This window comes from Pantherophis guttatus, chromosome 1 (genome assembly GCF_059756535.1).
Source record: "Pantherophis guttatus breed Tessera chromosome 1, ASM5975653v1, whole genome shotgun sequence".
Lineage (NCBI taxonomy): Eukaryota > Metazoa > Chordata > Lepidosauria > Squamata > Colubridae > Pantherophis > Pantherophis guttatus.
Window position 1 is genome coordinate 178,186,644 of NC_142063.1, and position 19,506 is coordinate 178,206,149.

General features: G+C 47.3%; 1 protein-coding gene across 1 annotated transcript in view; it reads left to right on the forward strand.

Annotated features, from left to right (window-relative positions):
* Nucleotides 1–19,506, forward strand: part of ATIC (5-aminoimidazole-4-carboxamide ribonucleotide formyltransferase/IMP cyclohydrolase) — a 105,449-nt gene that overhangs the window by 21,858 nt on the left and 64,085 nt on the right. Inside the window, exons 6-7 of the mRNA XM_034433479.3 lie at nt 2,200–2,351; nt 2,456–2,612. Of these exons, the coding sequence (XP_034289370.2) occupies nt 2,200–2,351; nt 2,456–2,612 (309 nt within the window). The remainder of the gene's footprint in view (nt 1–2,199; nt 2,352–2,455; nt 2,613–19,506) is intronic.

A 19,506-nucleotide genomic window follows, 5' to 3' on the forward strand; every position in this document is an offset into this window, starting at 1 on the left:
CCTTAACGCAATTGGCAACACCTGTCACTACCAGAGCGCAGAGTAAAACCGATCCAGAACTCTCGGGGGATTTACTCGAAAAGTTACGAGAAGCGCTAAAAGCTGACGAGTGGTTTAAAATACACTCGAATGAATGCACACTTCACGACGGACTAGCTTGGGTTGGATCAAAATTGTATGTTCCGACCACATTAAGGCCAACCATATTGAAATATGCTCATGATGCCAAAGCCGCAGGACACTTTGCGTTTGTCAAGACTTTACATCTTGTTAAGAGACAGTTTTGGTGGCCTGCACTTAAAAAGGACATAGAGGCATATGTGGCTAGCTGTCCAGTATGTGCCTCGGCTAAAAGACCTCCAGGAAAATCCCCTGGATTACTGCAAAGTGTGGCTAGACCGAACGCCCCATGGAAGGAAATATCTATGGATTTTATTGTGGACTTACCAGACAGTGAGGGCTGCACTGTCATTTGGGTAGTAACTGATTTGTTTTCCAAACAAGTACATTTCATACCTTGCTCAAAGATCCCTTCAGCAAAAACCCTCGCAAAATTGTTTATTCGGCAGATTTACCGACTACATGGGTCTCCGAAAAGAATAATTTCTGACAGGGGTGTGCAATTTACTTCCAGTTTCTGGAGAGAATTTTTGAAATTGATAGGCTCCGCACAGGGGTTGAGTTCCAGTCACCACCCTCAGACAAATGGGGCTTGTGAAAGAACCAATGGGGTGCTCGAACAATACCTTAGGTGTTACGTAAATTACCAAGAGGACAATTGGGTAGGCTTGTTGCCATTTGCAGAAGTGGCATATAACAATTCTGTACACAGTAGCACCGGATTCACCCCTTTTAAGGTCGCATCGGGCCAGGATTTTATACCCATTCCCGAGTTACCTCAAGATGATCCCCAAAATCCCTCCTTGATGGATTGGATTGAACAACTAAGGAGCACCTGGGCAGTGACTCGGAAGGCATTAGATGAGGCACACCGAGCTCATAAGGCGCAAGCCGATAAGGAAAGGTCCCCAGCTCACATTTATAAAGTGGAGGATAAAGTCTATTTGTCTACCAAATACTTACAAACCACCCAGAAGTCCAAAAAGCTGGGGCCTAAGTATGTAGGACCATTCCGTGTGATTAGACTGATTAATCCAGTGACAGTTGAATTGGAATTGCCAAAAACCTTGAGACGAATACATCCTGTATTTCATGTTAGTTTATTGAAACCTGAACACTCATCTCCCCTAAGGGCTGATCAAAGCACCCCTCCAATTCCCATTCTCATAGAGGGGGAGCAACATTTTGAGGTTAAGGAAATCTTGGACTCTAGAAAACACCATGGTAAAGTCCAATATCTGATTGCCTGGAAACATTTTCCTCTATCTCAGGCTGAATGGGTAAATAAACGGGATGTCCGAGCTCCCAAGAAAATACAACAATTCTATGCCAAATACCCAGATAAACCATAATTATTGTATATATTCTGTTTCTCTCTCTTTTCTTTCCTTTTATTTAGGACTAACGTCTCTTCTGCAAGGGGGGCCGAATGTCAGCCTCAGCTTGCCTGCTTCAGCTGCCATAAGAAACGGGGGAGGGATTAGTATGGAGCTAAGGGGGGGAAGGGAGCAGGAGTTGGTTTTGTCTTTGTAGGAGGGGCTTCGTGAGAAACGAAACTAAATTTTCAAAAGGGGATGGCTGACCAACTGTCCGACATTCCTGATGAATGACGCTGCCAGACGTGTTGCCACCTGACCTTTGGAAGACCTTTGGATTGGCTGATGATTTATAAACACGAGGGGGGGAAGAAGCTTAGTAGATGCATTTCGCGCGTTTTGCTCACTTCCAGCTTTACCTGGGTTGTTAATCATTTCATATTCAGTAAAAGTACCAAATTCTTCAAAATGCTTGAGTTTGGGGTTTTCTTTCCTGGATACTGAAGGAAGCATACCTGATACTGAAGGAAGCATACCTGTGCAATTGCTTAATACTGCAACTGGGAGAACGGGGATTGCAGCTGTTGAGTGAAGTGGTCATGTGTCATTTCACTTAACTGCTTCCTACAATGTCTGAAATTCTGATCCTGTTGTAGACAGAAGTTGAGTACTATCTGTACTTGAGCTATAAATTGTAGGTGTGAAAGGTAGTGAGCTATAAATGTCGAATATGATGTTTTCTGTGCTTCCATTTTTACCACAGGAGGTGTTGCTTTACTGAGAGCTGCAGCAAAGAATCATGCCCGGGTGACAGTTGTTTGTGATCCTGGAGATTATACTAATATAGCAAAAGAAATGAAAAACGTTTCTGATAATGATACCAGTTTGGAAATTCGGCGTCAGTTGGCTTTAAAGGTAAAGTGTACTTATGACAATCTATATAATGTGCCTGTTACACAGAGAAGTTACATATTTTCATTACTTTGATGACAGCTGCATCTTTCTCACACTTCTTGTAGGCCTTTACTCACACTGCTCAATATGATACAGCAATTTCTGACTACTTTAGGAAAGAGTACAGCAAAGGAGTATCTCAACTTCCACTGAGATATGGCATGAATCCCCATCAAACTCCTGCTCAACTCTATACTTCAAGGCCTCAACTTCCTCTCTCAGGTAGGAGGCACTCGGAATCCACTTTGAAGGCACTCCAGCAGCATCATTAATAAACAGCAATATTGTTTAAAATATTATGTTGCTGTAGTCCTAATAGTAATTTTATCAGGTAGGTCAAACCCATTATTTTCATTTTCCTAATAGTTTAAGTTTAAAACTGCCTATGTTTCTGAGTTTAAATCTCCAGCACCAGATGAGTAAGTGCTATAGCACATTGATGGTCTGGCTAAAGTTTTGGTATGTGAAGAACAAAACAAGTGCCCAGAGGACCCCCATTTTCAAAAGGGCAGGGGAAAGAAGAATTCCAGGAGCTAAAGGCCAGTCTGACTTCAGTAACTGGGAGGATTTTAGAGCAGATCATAAAGCGCTCAGCCTGTAAGCACCTTCAAAACAATGAGATTATGAAAGCAAAGCATCTGACAGAATTCTCCATGATATTCTGTTGAGCAAGTTAGTGAAATGTATGCTGGATTGTAGATGTGTACATAACTGAGTAGAAAATTGTATTCAAGAAATGCTTATTTGTCAAGCTAATGTGAAATATCAAATGCAGAGCTACAAAGTTCAGTCTTGGACGCTGTGCCCTTTGATAATTATTAACAACATGGATGAGGACATCGAGAGAAGTTTTATCAGATTTGCAGATGACCCCAAATTAATTGGGATAACTAGTGCCCTAAAAAAAATTCAAGTAATCTTGAGATGTTAGAAAAATGAAGTAAGAAAATGAAATTTAAGAGGCAAACACAGAGGTTTTCACTTAGGAAAAAGAAATCAGATGCACTGGCATAGAATAGGGCCGTGATGGCGAACCTATGGCACGGGTGCCACAGGTGGCACGCAGAGCCATTTCTGCAGGCACGCGAGCTGTTGCCCTAGATCAGCTCCACTGCACATGCATGCACGCCTCCCACCTGCCAGCTGATTTTCAGGTCTCTGCCACGCATGCAGGAGACGCGTACGCATGCCCATGCCACCCTGCCCCTTCCAGGAGTCTCCATGCGCCCTGTTTTGGATGCCAGGTAAGTACATGGCTCGCACAGAGGCTCTGGGAGAGTGAAAAATGGGCCTACTGGAAGTCCGGAAATGGGCTGTTTCCATCCTCCAGAGGCTTCAGGGAGGCCTGCTAGGCCCAAAATGGGGCGTGGGGGGGTGTCCACGCGTGCATGCACGGGGGGAGCATGCACTGCGCGGGGGGGGCGGGACAGCGTGGGGAGGGATTGCATGTGCATGCGTTGGGGTGTGCATGGGGGGGCATTGCATTATGGGTGTGGGCATGTGAGTGTGCTATCGCGCAAGTGTGCGCACTTTTGGCACCCGAGGGAAAAAAAGTTTGCCATCACTGGAATAGGTGATAGCTGGCCTTGGTTGTATTTGTGAATCATATTTGAATGAGCAGTATATTGTTATGCAAAAGAAGCAAATTAATTTGATGCTATATCAACAAAACAAATTATAAGGAGTAATCATTACTTTTTTTTTCCTGTGTTGGTCAGACCCACCTCAAATAATTGTATTCAAATTTGGGTGACACAGTTAAAAAGAATTGAGGCAAAATAAAATAGACAGACAGAAACTGTGAAGCTGCTCAGTAGACTAGAGACCAAGAAAAGAGATTGAAGCAACTAGAAACAGTCCAGAGACAATAAGCCTGAGGTTTATGATATCACTGAAAGAATATCACAAAAAAAACCAAGGTCAATTCTGTGTCATTCCATAGTGCAGGATACAGAAAAATGGAGTTAAGTTTTTGCAAAGTAGATTCTAATTGAATGTTAGCAAAAAATGTCTTAATGTAAGATCAATTTTACATTAGTACTAAATTACCGAGAGAGTCAGTGGGCTTCTGTTCAGTGAGTGTGTTGAAGCTATGGCTAGATAGCCATCTCTCAGGGATCTTTTGACCTGAATTCCTGCACTGATCCAAAGATCGGGCTCAGTGACCTAAGTGGATTCCTTCCAGCTCTATGATTAAGGGACTGGAAGCTAAAACATACAAAGAACAGTTCCAGGAATTGGGTATGTCTAGTGAAAATGTCTAATGACTACGGGTGATATGAGAGCAGTGTTCCAATATATAAGGACTGCCACAAAAAATAGGGGGTCAACCTATTCTCTAAAGCTGGGCTATCAAACTCACGTCGCGACGGTGTCACGTGACGTATCGGGACTTTTTTCCCCTTCCCTAAACTGGGCATGGCCAGCGCATGACGCATCTAGCCCACTTGTAAACAGATGTTATAAGATTCCTCTACAGCTTTAAATTATTCCGGATTAAATCAACGAATTGGAGAAAAACAAATTGCTTGGCTGGCTTCCGATTGCTGGTAGAGCCGCCAGGCTTATTTCTGCGGCTGGAGCTTCGGCTCAGGCTGCAGCTATTCAGTAGGATCCCAGGTAACAAGGCGATCGCGGGGTAGGGGATACATGGTGGTTCCACGCGGCTACCCAGGAGACCGTCGGAGCTTTGCGCTCCAGTTTGGAAGCCTCTGACGCTACTCTCAATGCAGCCAAGTACGCATCTAATGCCATGGCATCATCAGTGGCTACCAGATGCCTGCTTTGGCTCCGCCAATGGCAGGCACATGCCATAAATAGAAGCTAGCCGCGGCCCCATTCAGAAGAGAAACATTTGGGGAGGTCTTGGACCCCATCGTAGTGGAGTCCAAGGACAAAAGGAAGGTTCTACCATCCCTTTCCAGGCGAGGCGAAGTTCACTCCTCACCTTATTTTCGCTGCCCCACCTTTCGTTCAGCGGACTCCAGCTCGGGGTTCCAGAGAACCCAGAGACAGTATTTTCTGAGACAGCAACAGGTCGGCCAGGAACAGGCAATTTCAGACCAAGCAGCCATTTCGTGGCGGCGGAAGTAGGTCCTTCCGACACCCAAAGTGACTGCCGATCCAACCCTCTCATCGGGGGGCGCCCGGCCCTCTTTGGAGATTGATGGATTCATGGGTGCTAAAGATGGTGAGGTTGGGCCTCTCTCTCGAGTTCCTCTCCATGCTCCAAGGTTTTTCATTCGTTGCCCCATCTCGAGAGATAAATTAAAGAGGGTCTTCATGGAGACAGCAATATAGCACCTGTTGGACATTCAAGCGATCCAACAGGTTCCAGAGGACGAAAGGGGGCGGGGATTCTATTCTATTCGTAATCCCCAAGACCTTGGTGTGTGTGTGTGTGTGTGGAGGGCGATTCTTGACTTGAAAGGGCTGGATTGCTGCTTAAGATACAGGCGGTTCAATATGCAGTCCCTCCAATTCATCCTAGGGGGCGTTCAAGAGGACGACTTCCTCACATCCATAGATCTGATGGAGGCATAATCTACACATTCCCATCTTGTTGTCCCATCATCAGTATCTCCGATTCCATTATGCTGACTGCCACTTTCAGTACAGGGCCCTGCGTATCGGCCTGTCATCGACACCAAGGATTTTTACGAAACTGTTGGCAGTGGCAGCACACCTTCGGACTCTTCCTGTGTGGATAGAGTGTTACCTGGACAACATACTGATCCAGTTCTCCTCTGGCCGCCAGGCAAGAGAGGATCTAAGGTCTCCAGCACCACGGGTTCTCCATAAATTGGGACAAGAGCCACCTGTTCCCGACAAACCGTCTGCTCCATTCGGGAGCCATCATACACACGGTGGGGTGCAGGGTATATCTGTCCCAGGAGAGGCAGGCCAGTCTCAGGGAGTTGATAGCTCGAGTCCAGAGAGAATGGACTGTGTCACTGTTCCTTTTATCACAGCTCCTGGGCAAGATGGTGTCCTGTATTTCCATTGTCCCATTGGTACGAATGCACACCAGGAGCTTGCAGCAGTTTCTCCTGCCTTATCAGAGGTCTGGCAGGAGCAACTCACCGGCCAAGGTTCATGTCCCCCCCCCAAAGGTGATCCAGTCCTTCAGGTAATGGAGGTCCCTAGCCATCACCAGGGGCTGTCGCTTCAAAGAACCCTTCCGCCTAACCATCACAACAGACGCCAGCCTCTTTGAATGGGGGGCTCACCTACAGTCCTTGATGGCTCAAGGGCAGTGGACTCAGCAGGATTGGAGACACAACATAAACTGGCTGGAACTGAGGGCAGTCCATCTCGCCCTCAGGCAGTTACGCGAGACGGTTTCGGGCAAGCATATTCTGGTTTTGACAGACAATGTGGCCGCCAAGGCCCACATCAACCGCCAGGGGGACACCCGGTCCAGGTCCTCAGTCCAGGTCCCGGTCCAGGTCCTTGGTAGCCGAGCAGCTGGGCCTTTGGGCTGAGAGTCTCCTTCTCTCCATCAAAGCAGAACATAGCTCTGGAGTTGCCAACGTGCAGGTGGACTGACTCAGCAGAGCCTCCATCGACCAAAAGGAGTGGTGCCTACACCCCTCTCTGTTCTGGGAGATTGCAGAACGATTTGGCCTCCTGGTCGTGGACTTGTTTGCCACTCCAGCCAACAGACAGGTGCCCAGGTTTTTTGCAAGTTTTGCGACTCCAGTGGTGGAGGGGGTCAGTGGCCTCCAGGACTGCTGTATGCCTTCCCTCCTCTTCAACTTATTCCAAAGGTGGTCATAAGATGTTGACATAGAGGGTGGAGGTCCTTTTTCTAGCACCTCACTGGCCCAGAAGATCATGGTTTGCCGACCTAGTCAACCTGTTAGTAGTCTGGCCATGGAGGTTCCCTCAGAACAAGATCTCCCTCAGCCAGGGGGCCTTAATCCATCCAGACTCTCAATGGCTACATTTGACTGCCTGACGCTTGAGCGGAGCATTCTGAGAAGGGACAAGTTTTCTTCCAGGGTCATTCAAACAATACAGGCCTCTAGGAGGCCCTCTACCAATCGCATCTACAATGTCACATGGAAGGCTTTTTGTGGCTGGTTTGACAAGGCAGGGGCAGACCCCATGGATGTATCGATAGTCCAGGGGCTGGATAAAGGTCTCTCCCCCATACCATCAGAAGACACGTAGCGGCACTTTCCTCGGTATTGACATGTGGGGAGCTGCAGTCTCTAACGCAACATCCTAATGTTGCAGGTTCATAAGGGGCGCAACCAATTTAAAACCTCCAGTGGTGCACAGATACCCTACCTGGGACCAAGGTCTTGCACTCTCTCACCGGGGCCCCTTTCAAGCCATTAAGATTGGCTACTCTGCATTTTCTTATCTTTAAGGTGGCATTCCTGGTGGCCATTACATCGGCCAGACGAATCTCGGAACTAGCGGCACTCTCTATGAGGAAGGACCTCTGTACTTTTCATCCCGACAGAGTGGTTTTGCGGTTAGACCTTTCCTTCGTCCCCAAAGTGAATTCCTGGTTCCATAGGGCCCAGGAATTGGTGCTACCAAACTTCTGCCCGGAACCTGTCCACGCACGAGAGAAGAAGTGGCACACCTTAGATGTAAGGAGGGCTCTCCGCATTTATCTTAAAAGGACTTCCTCTTTTCGGAGATCAGAATCATTATTTGTGTCCTTCCAGCCTTCTACACTTGGCAGGAAGGTCACGTCGTCAACAGTAGGTCAGTGGATTCAGGCATGTATTGCCAAGGCCTACGAGGTTCAGGCTCTTCCATTACCTTCTCAGGTCACGGCCCATTCCACCAGAAGTGCAGCCACCACAATGGCGTGGTCGATGCAGGCTTCAATCAAAGAGGTCTGTCAAGCAGCAACGTGGTTCTCCCCGTCCCCATTCATCAGGCACTTCAGGATAGACACCTTTTTTTAAAAAAAATTTAATTTGATTTATATGCCGCCCTTCTCCGGAGACTCAGGGCGGCTTACAATGCTCTAAGCATTGGCTAGCACTGGCTAACCTTCACTTTGGACGAGGCGGCCTTCGGCAGATATGTCCTCCAGAGAGTGCATGTGGAGCCGGGACTCAGGACCAGACTGCAGCCCACCCATAAGACAGCCAGGTTTGGTATATCCCATTCCTGGATGCTACCTCCACCTAAAATGGAGAAGGGGTGTTGGTCTTACCTGATAGGCTTCTTCTCGTTGGGTGGTGATAGCATCCAGCCCTACCCTGAAGACCGTCTGGTCCATGGTCCAAGGGGATGATCCAGGGGTGAAATCTAAAATTTGTTACTACCGGTTCTATGGGCGTGGCTTGGTGGGGGGTAATGTGACTGGGTGGGCGTGGCCAACTTTTTTTTTTTTTACTTTTAAAAGCATTTTTTCTGCAACCTTAAGAGATTGCAGAAAAACATGCTTTTAGAAGCCTCTGACGATCAGGCAAGTCAGCTGGGATCGCCAGAGGCTTTTAAAGGCATTTTTTCCCTACAACCTCTTTGGCTGAAGAGGTCGAAGAAAAAAATGCTTTTAGAAGCTTCTGACAATCAGGCAAGTCAGCTGGGATCGCTAGAGGCTCTTAAAGGCATTTTTTTTCCTACAACCTCTTTGGCTGAAGAGGTTGTAGAAAAAATGCTTTTAAAAGTAAAAAAACAGCCTCTGATGATCGCACAGCTCAACTGGGCATGGGGGAGGGGGGTGCAGGGATTTTTGCTACTAGTTCTTTGAACCATCCACCGCCATCGCTACCGGATCAGGCGATCCGGTCCGAACCCGGAGCATTTCACCCCTGGGATGATCCATTGTTAAGATATGTCAAGTCTGTTGCTTCACCTTTGCCAAAAGCTGAGGACCGTCGGTAGAGGAGGTGTATCCTCACAGCTCAAAACAGACTCGGTCCAATCAGTGAGGAGGCGAAGTTAACCCATTCCTGGATGCTATCTCCCCCCAACGAGAAGGAGCGTATCAGGTAAGACCAACGCCCCTTTTCACCGTCTCCTCAGATAGTAACTTTCAGGTTTCAACCTCAATAGGAATCCTAACAGAGGTATCTGCATTTGATTTATACTATAAATTTGTTAGTTAAATAATCCTGTTCTGAGGTTTATTACTGAATGAATAAAGAGGCTATGGGAACATAACTAGGGAACCTTGTTCTACTTATGTTGGTAATAGCCCCAAGCCTTAAACTGAAGCAAGCTAGACACAATTCCTATCCCTCTTTAGAAAACTCTACAGGGATGAGAGTAGTTTCCTTCAGGCACCTAGAGGATGTTGTAGAGCAGGGCTGTCAAACTCCTGGCCCAGGGGCCAGGCCCATGCCTGGTTTAGCGAAGGGGAAAAAAGCCCAGATATGTCACGTGATGCTGCTGTGACGAAGTGAGTTTGACACCCCTGTTGTAGACTGTCTCAAGGAGCAGAAACAGTTCTCCATATTTCTGCTGGCTCTTTTTTATGTTGGATACTTTCTATAAAGATTAAAAAAATGAGCTTAATCAGTAAACTGACATAATTTAGCTAAGCAGAAGAACTTTTAGTAACTTACAGCCAGTAGGATAAAAATATGGAGAACCTGTTTTCTTTTTTTAATTGGAATTTTTAAAAATATTTTTTCATTTTAAATACAAATAATACAAACATACTGTAAGGATCAGCCCCCCCCCCCATCTTCCAAGAAAGTACGAACTCTTGAGAACTTTGTATTTCAAAAGGAATCTTTTATTGAAAGGGATGAAAGCAAGTCAAAACTCAAAACAGGCTCTGGGGCCTCTCAGGGCATGCAGTTCAGGATAAAGGAAATTAGGAACCATGCTCACCTCCAGATGTGGATTCCAACCAATCCGCAGGTGTGAATACGAATTGCATCAGCCTCTCTGAGAAACAGATCCGAAGAGTTTCTCAGGGTCATTTTACAATCTACTCAACCCCCCTTTTTCCGAGGTGTGAGATTTCTTCAGGGATTCCTGGCACCAGGCAACAGTTATAAATCAGGATAATGTTTATACAAAGAGGATCAGGCAATAAATGTGACACTCCAGATTCCCCCCTTCTTCCATGAAGAATGGCAGATACACGGATCTGACACATACCGTGTGTCTCTGAAAATAAGACATCCCCTGATAATAAGCCCAATCGGGCTTTTGAGCGCATACACTAAAATAGCCCCCCCTCCCAAAAATAAGCCTTCCCCGAAAATATTTAAATGCATGCGCAGCTGGTCCCCGCCATTTCCTCTGGCTAGGGTTAGGGAGACAGCTGGAAATCTGGTAAGATGGCAAGAGGAGCCCTGTCTTACTCCACGTGCCCTAAAATAATAAGACCTTCCTGAAAATAAGGCCAAGCACTTATTTCGGGGTTCAAAAAAATATAAGACAGGGTCTTATTTTCGGGAAAACACGGTGGTACATATACATCTAAATACAAAAAAAGGGGAAAAAATACAAATATTACAGTGCAGCCCCATCCCTGGAGACCATTTTTTCCCTTATAATTCTTCTATTCCAATTGTGCACTTATCCCCTTGCCCTTAAATAGTTGTTTTAATTTTAATTTTTATTATAATTTTAAAAGAAGAAAGTAAAACGTAACATCAACTAGAAAAGAGGGGAAAAAAAACAGCAAAGAGAAAGCAAAAAGACAAGAAAAAAAGTTGAAAGAAAAATATAAAATGGCTTCCAATACAGGTAATGCTCGACTTACGACCACAATGGAGCCCAAAATTTGTGTTGCTAAGTGAGACATTTGTTAAGTGAATTTTGCCCAATTTTACGATCTTTCTTTCCTCAGTTGTTAAGTGAATCACTGTAGTTGATAAATTAGTAATCTGGTTGGATAAGTTAAGTGAATCTGGCTTCCCCATTGACTTTGCTTGTCAGAAGGTCTCAAAAGGGGATCAAATGATCTTGTGACAAAGCAACAGGCATAAGTATGAATCTGTTGTCAAGCATCTGAATTTTGATCACATGATCATGGGGATGCTGGAAAGGTTGTAAGTGTGAAAAACTGTCATAAATCACTTTTTTCACTGCCGTTGTAACTTTGAATGTTCACTAAACTAACTATTGTAAGTCGACATGGCTGCTGCTTCTCTGCTGCGCGCTTTCTGGATGGGACTTAGTGGAAAGCGGCAGCAGACAGCTGCTAAATTGCATAAGAGATGCTCCCTCGCAGCAAGAGCAGCAGCGGACAGAAGCAGCCGCTGCCCTGGAGAGCAGAGATGGAGCGGAGCAGGCCCCGAAAGGTTGCTTGGTCAACCTTTGCCGCATGGCAGAAGCCGTGCATGCACGGAAGCTGTGCGCGCAGGCGCGGAAGCTGTGCATGCATGTGCAGAAGCCTTGTATGAACACGCGTGCAAGCGTGCTCACATTTTTGGCAAATCAGTTGTTAAGTGGGTTGAATCCCACCACTGCATAAGAGGCTTTCAGTCAGCAATAAATGCAGATAATGTATTTTCTTTAATCAAAGAAGTTAATTTATCCATTTCAGCAAAATCTGTCAATTTCATTAATCATTCCTCCATAGTGGATAATGTGGAATCTTTCCATCTCTGTGTATATAGTACTCTCACTGCTGTGATTAGATATCGAAATAATCTTCCAATATATGGCTATCTATTAATCCTAAAAAGAATAGTTCTGGCTTCAATATTAATTTTTTTTAATTCTCTGTATCAAAGCATGTGTTTGGATTTTTTTTTTAGCTTTTTTACACTAGGAGTGATAAAATGTTCTGTCATGTTGTTCACATTTCAAAATACATTTGAAATATCTGTCAGGGTTCCAAGTAACATCCCCAACGAAAGAAAACTCCAAGGCTTGAGTTTCCTCAAAGTTACATTTTATTAGAGATGTCATATTGGCACATTTGGGAAAACCTGAATCTGAAAGTTTCCAGGTTTTCCCTACCCAAAGGAAAGTTCAAGTCCCTGTCCAACACTCACATGTCCACAGTCAAGCACCTTCCCAACTGGAGATGCCTCCCAGTTCCAGCCGTCCAGGTGCAGGGCAAGATGTCTTTGACTTTCTGAGAAAGGAATATTATTATGACTATATACCACCCTGGCTCCATACAATCTCCCCTCCCAGTTTCCCACATTAGTAATGTGGCAGGGCTGAAGATCCAGCGAAAAAGATGGCTTCCAGACCTGACAGCCCCCACCCCCGATCAGAAAAGCGTGTCCTGAAATGAGAATAGCATAGTGGTTAATTCAGCATACTAATCACCTCTCCCTCCCCCAGGGGGACCGTTTGACTTGTCAGGGAATTTATCATGGAATTGTCTTACTAGTCTGTCTGCTTTAACATTCCAGCTTTTTACCCAAGTGGCTTCAGACAAAGGGTACCCTTTCCAATGTACTAAATATTGCAATCTACCTTTATACAACTTAGAGTCTAAGATCTTTTTTACTTCGTAATGGGTTTCCCCTTACACTACAATAGGCTTGGGGGATGATTAAGCTTGTGGTCTTAACCTGGAACTTATGGCTGGCTTCAGCAAGCAGTGGAAAACAGGATGTATTTTCCTTAGAATACGGGGGAGGTTAATTTGAACTGTCACTGGGTTAATTACTTTCACTATTGGGAATGGACCTAAAAATTTAGGTCCTAGTTTCTTCCTAGGCAGCCTCAGTCTTATGTATTTGGTTGACAGATAAACCCAATCTCCCACACGGAAAGGGGGTTGAAATCGGTGTTTATCTGCTTGCTTTTTGCATGCCTCAGCAGCCTCCGCTATTGCCTTTTTGGTATTCTCCCAGCCTTTCCTCAGCGACTCCATCCACTTGTTCAGGGTCATAGAGGAGGGAGGCTCTCCGGGCAGTTCAGGCATGGGTACAAAATCCATGCCGCTGGTGACCTGGAAGGGGGTCAATCCAGTGCTACTGTGCACAGCGTTCTAAGCCACTCCTGCAAAAGGTAGTAGGTCCACCTAGTTTTCCTACTGGAAATCAACATAGCATCTTAAATATAACATGTTCCACCATTGTGTTTGCTCGTTCCGCCGCTCTGTTTGTATTTGGATGAAAAGCCAAGCTAAGTCCTTGTGTGGACCCGACCAATTTCAGGAACTCTCTCCAAAACTTTGCTGTAAATTGGACCACTCGATCCGAGATAACTCAATGCGTTATTCCGTGTAGTCGGTAGATCTGTTTGATGAACATCTTTGCCAATTTTTTTGTGGATGGTAATCCCGAACAAGTTGTGAAGTGGGCTTATTTTGAAAACAAGTCGATTATTGTCCAAATTACCATATTTCCTCCACACTCTGGAAGCTCAAATATAAAGTCCATTGCAATTTCTTCCCAAAATCTGCTGTGGCTTGCCACTTGCTGGAGGAGCCCAGGAGGTTTCCCTGGTCTCATTTTCATGGCAGCACAGGTGGCACAGCTTTTCATGTAGTCCTCTACATCAGATTTCATTTTTGGCCACCAAAACTGCCTCCTGGCCAAATGCAGGGTTTTCAAGAATCCGAAATGGCTGGCCAGCCTGGAGTCATGGCTGCGCTGCAGTACTTCCAGGTTCCAATTGGGGCTGCTCGGCTCCAATGGCTTGAGCAGGGCTGATCATACTTGGAATGTGTGGGTGTAGGAACCCAGACGAGAAGCCAAACTTCCAGCAGCAATGTTTATTGCAGATAATGACTCAGTAAAACCAACATGCAATTTCCAGCTGACAGCCCCTTTTAAAGGAAAACTGTCAGCCTTTAACCAATAATTTTAAAATACGTCCCGCACTTGCATGGCAGAAGGAAAGTGTTCTGTCCCTGTCTCACACACGCACACAAACAGATATCCAGGGGTTAAATAAAACTGGCAGACAACAAATTCTTTCGATAAGAGGATTGGCAGCAACCCAGTAGCTGCTTGCCAAGAACTTTACCCATAAAGGGAGGGGTTGTTCCTCCGACAGATAAAGCCAAACAAGATACACACAGTTCAAGAATTGTCAAGTCCAGTCCGTATTAAATCCAAGGCAGATACTGTTGTTGCAAAGATACAATGTGACTCGCTAGTAGTTAGTTTTGTCCGTCCCACAGTCTGGCCACCTCACCCCCTTATATCCCCTGTGGGGTGTGGTCCAGTGACTCAGCTTAATCTCTGGCATGCCTCCTTTTCTGCTGCATGCGCTTGTCTCTCCGACGCTGGCGTGGATCCAGCCAAGACTTATCTCCGTCACTGTCCGACTATGAGGAGATACCTGGCTCCTGGCCAATCTCTTCTCCCTTGGGAGACACCTGAGGCATTGCCAGAGAGGAGGGTCCTGGAGAGGGAGGCCTGGCCAACTCCTCTCCTTCATGTTCGGAGCCTTCTCCCTCCGATAAATCGGCCTCGGGGGTCGGAGTCACAACAGAAAGCTTCTGCTCACGCCTGCGCAGACGTAACAATACTGAGTTGGCCAAACTGCTCCGGAAGACCGGCCAGCGACTGGCTGTGCAACGGTGGCAGGAATCCCCATTTTCTGGAGTGTTTGTGGCACAACTGGCCTCGTGTTCTCCATTTGAAGGTTGGTTCTGTCCTGTTCGGCTTCTACCCATTTGTGGTTCTGACAGCGCTGCTCTTGTGGCCGCTTCTTGGAGTGGCGCGACTCCTGCAGCTTCACCCCACAGGGTTAGATCCGGCTGCCCGGCTCGCTCAGGGGCCGGCTCTTTGGGCTGGGCACCCAACTGGCATTCTCTTTCTGTGGCTTCTTCCACTTCCACCACAGCTTGGGAAGGGGAGTAGATGGTCTTGACAGGAGTCATCGAGCTAGTCCCAATGGTTCCCTCTGTGACTTTTCTTCCCAAAGTCTGCTGTGGCTTGCCACTTGCTGGAGGAGCCCAGGAGGTTTCCCTGGTCTCATTTTCATGGCAGCACAGGTGGCATAGCTTTTCATGTAGTCCTCTACATCCAAGTCCTTGCCCAGCACCACATGTCCATCACATAGCCCAATCCAAGCACCGTCCCAACTGGAGATGCCTCCCAGTTCCAGCCGTCCAGGTGCAGGACAAGATGTCCTTGACTTTCTGAGAAAGGAATATTATTATGACTATATACCACCCTGGCTCCATACAATCCCCCCTCCCAGTTTCCCACAGTACTAAATGTGGCAGGCCTGAAGATCTAGCGAAAAAGATGGCTTCCAAGCCTGACAGGATCTTTATATGGAACAATAAAGATTGGAACAATCTACCCCCAGAGATACGAGTGATCTCTGACTCCGGACTTTTCGTCGGGCCCTAAAAACTTATTTTTTTCAGTTAGCCGGTCTGTCTTGATTTTATGATTGGTTTTAAAATTTGATATGGATTTTAAATTGATAAGTTTTAAATTACGGGCCAAATTTATTTAATTATTTTAAATCTATTTTAACTGTAACTTACGTATAAATGCTTTTGTTTTGGCTGTTCACCGCCCTGAGTCCGAAAGAAGAAGGGCGGTATAATAATAATAATAATAATAATAATAATAATAATAATAATAATAATAATAATAATAATAATAATAATAATAATTTTATTTCTATACCGCCCTTCTCCCGAAGGACTCAGGGCGGTGTACAGCCAATTTAAAAACACAAGACACAACAATGATTAAAAATTAAAATAATTAAATAGATTTGGCCGGTTTAAAACCCCAAAAATTTAAAATACCACAATTTAAAATCATTATGTTGATAGCCCGGCCTGGCGGAACAACAGGGTCTTCAATGCGCAACGCAACACCCGGAGGTCGGAGATCTTACGTATTTCCGGGGGCAGTTCATTCCACAGGGCTGGGGCTCCCACAGAGAAGGCCCTCCCCCTGGGTGTCGCCAGCCGACATAACTTGGCCGATGGCACTCTGAGGAGACCCTCTCTGTGGGAGCAGACTGGCCGGTGGGAGGCTACTGGTGGCAGAAGTCGGTCTCGAAGGTACCCGGGTCCTATGCCATGGAGCGCTTTAAAGGTGATAACCAGCACCTTGAATCGCACCCGGAAGACCACTGGGAGCCAGTTCAGCTCGCGCAGGAGGGGTGTCACACGGGCACAACGAGTTGCGCCCATAACCACCCGCGCGGCCGCATTCTGGACCAGTTGGAGCCTCCGAGTGCTCTTCAAGGGGAGCCCCATGTAGAGAGCATTACAATAGTCCAGCCAGGAGGTGACAAGGGCATGAGTGACCGTGCGCAAGGTGTCCCGGTCCAGAAAGGGCTGCAACTGGCGGATCAGGTGAACCTGATAAAAGGCCCCCCCTGGCCACGGCCGTCATATGCTCTTCTAAAGACAGCCGTGTGTCCAGGAGGACACCCAGATTGCGAGCCCTCTCTGTGGGGGGCAAAGATTCACCCCCAATAGTCAGCGATGGCACCTGCTGACTATATCGGGACGCCGGCAGCCACAGCCACTCGGTCTTGGAGGGGTTGAGTCTGAGCCTGTTCCTCCCCATCCAGACCCGCACGGCCTCCAGGCAGCGAGACATCACATCAAGGGCATCGTTGGGGTGGTCTGGGGTGGAGATGTACAGCTGAGTGTCGTCAGCGTACAGATGACACTTCACCCCAAAACCACGGATGATCTCACCCAGCGGCTTCACATAAATGTTGAACAGAAGGGGCGAGAGGACCGACCCTTGTGGCACTCCCCATGTGAGACACCTCGAGGTCGACCTCTGCCCCCCTGCCAACACGAACTGCGAGCGGTCGGAGAGGAAGGAGGAGAACCACCGCAGAACGGTGCCCCCTATTCCTAACCCTCTCAACCGCTGCAGCATGATACCATGGTTGATGGTATCAAAAGCCGCTGAGAGATCTAATAGGACTAGGACAGAGGAACAACCCCTGTCCCGAGCCCTCCAGAGATCATCCACCAACGCGACCAATGCCGTTTCTGTGCTGTGCCCCCGCCTGAAGCCCGACTGGCACGGGTCTAGATAGATAGCTTCATCCAGGTGCCCGGGCAGTTGTCGTGCCACCACACTCTCAACAACCTTCGCCACAAAACGAAGGTTGGAGACCGGACAGTAGTTAGCTAATTCAGCTGGGTCCAGGGAAGGCTTCTTGAGGAGGGGTCTCACCACCGCCTCTTTCAAGGCGGCGGGAAAGGCACCCTCACTCAGAGAAGCAGTTATAATCCCCCGGAGCCAGCCTCATGTAACCTCCCAGGAGGCCAGTACCAACCAGGAGGGACACGGGTCCAATAAACATGTGGCGGCACTAATCCTACCCAGAACCCTGTCCACATCCTCGGGAGCCACAGGATCAAACTCCTCCCAGATAATATTCTCAAGACCTGCCCTTGTTTCCTCCCCTGGACTCATCCAATCGGAGTCCAAGCCATCCCGAATCCGAGCAACTTTATCATGCAGGAATTGCACAAAATCCTCAGCGCGGCCCTGCAAGGGATCTTCCCGCACTCCCCCCCGAAGAAGGGAGTGGGTCACCCTAAACAGGGCGGCTGGGCGGTTCTCTGCAGATGCGATAAGAGCAGAAAAATGGTTAGATTTCGCCGCTTTTATCGCCACTAGGTAGGTCTTGATATAAGACCTCACCTGTGTCCGGTCAGAATCGGATTGACTAGTCCTCCAAATGCTCTCTAGGCGTCTTTTCCGACGCTTCATCTCTCTCAGCTCCTTAGAGAACCAAGGAGCCAATTGAGATCGGCATCGGATCAGAGGCCGCAAAGGCACGACGTCGTCCAAAGCTCCGGCGGCCGCACTCTCCCAGGCGGCCACCAGCTCTTCAGTCAAGTCGTGTGCCAGGGTCTCAGGAAACAGCCCAAGCTCTGTCAGGAACCTTTCGGGGTCCATCAGGCGCCTGGGATGGAACCATTTGATCGGTTCCGTCTCCCTGCGGCCGGAGAAAGCGGTAGGAAAGTAAGTGAAGGAGCGAATGATCTGTCCATGACAAGGGTTTGATGTCTAGGTCCCCTCTACCAAGATCATTCAACCACTGACCAGAGATGAAAATCAGGTCCAGAGTGTGTCCCCCTATGTGAGTTGGGCCTTGAACTAACTGGGTCAGGTCCATGGCCGTCATGGAAGCCATGAACTCCCGAGCCACCTCTGACTCCTCACCCGCAGACGGAAGGTTGAAATCCCCCATGACAATAAGTCTGGGGGTGTCAACCGCCACCCCGGCAATGACATCGAGTACCTCGGGCAGGGTCGCTGCCACGTGGCAGGGAGCCAGGTACGTAGTCAGTAAACCCATCTGCACCCCACGGCCCCACTTCACAAAGAGGGACTCACATCCGGCTATCTGAGGAACAGTGGTCTCCCTCGGACAAAGACTCTCCCTAATAATCACCGCCACTCCCCCACCCCTCCCCTGGGCCCTTGGCTGATGAAATGCACAAAGTGACATATGACCATTTTTCACACTTAATGACCTATCCCAGGGGTGAAATGCTCCTGGTTTGGACCAGATCGCCCAATCTGGTAGTGATGGCGGCGGGTGGTTCGGAGAACCGGTAGCAAAAATCCCTGTGCCCCCCCCCATGCCCAGCTGAGCCGCAATCATCAGAGGCTGGTTTTTTTACTATTAAAAGCATTTTTTCTACAACCTCTTCAGCCGAAAAAATGCTTTTAAAAGTAAAAAAAAAGCCTCTGATGATCGCGCAGCTCAGCTGGGATCGTCAGAGGCTTTTCAAAGCACTTTTTTCTACAACCCCTTCAGCTGAAGAGGTTGTAGGAAAAAAAATGCCTTTAAAAGCCTCTGGCGATCCCAGCTGACTTGCCTGATCGTCAGAAGCTTCTAAAAGCATTTTTTTCTACAACCTCTTCAGCCAAAGAGGTTGTAGGGGAAAAAATGCCTTTAAAAGCCTCTGCGATCCCAGCTGACTTGCCTGATCGTCAGAGGCTTCTAAAAGCATTTTTTTCTGCAACCTCTTAAGGTTGTAGAAAAAATGCTTTTAAAAGTAAGAAAAAAAAAAGTTGGCCATGCCCACCCAGTCACATTACCCCCCCACCAAGCCACGTCCACAGAACCAGTAGTAACAAATTTTAGATTTCACCCCAACCTATCCGCATGATCATGTGATTAACATTTGGATGCTTGACAAGTGCTTCATAATAATGACTGTTGCTGTGTCCCAAGTGTCAGGGCTTCGGCGAATGCCCTAATTAGAAATGCTTTGCGAGTTGACACCAAGATCATGGGATCACTTTTT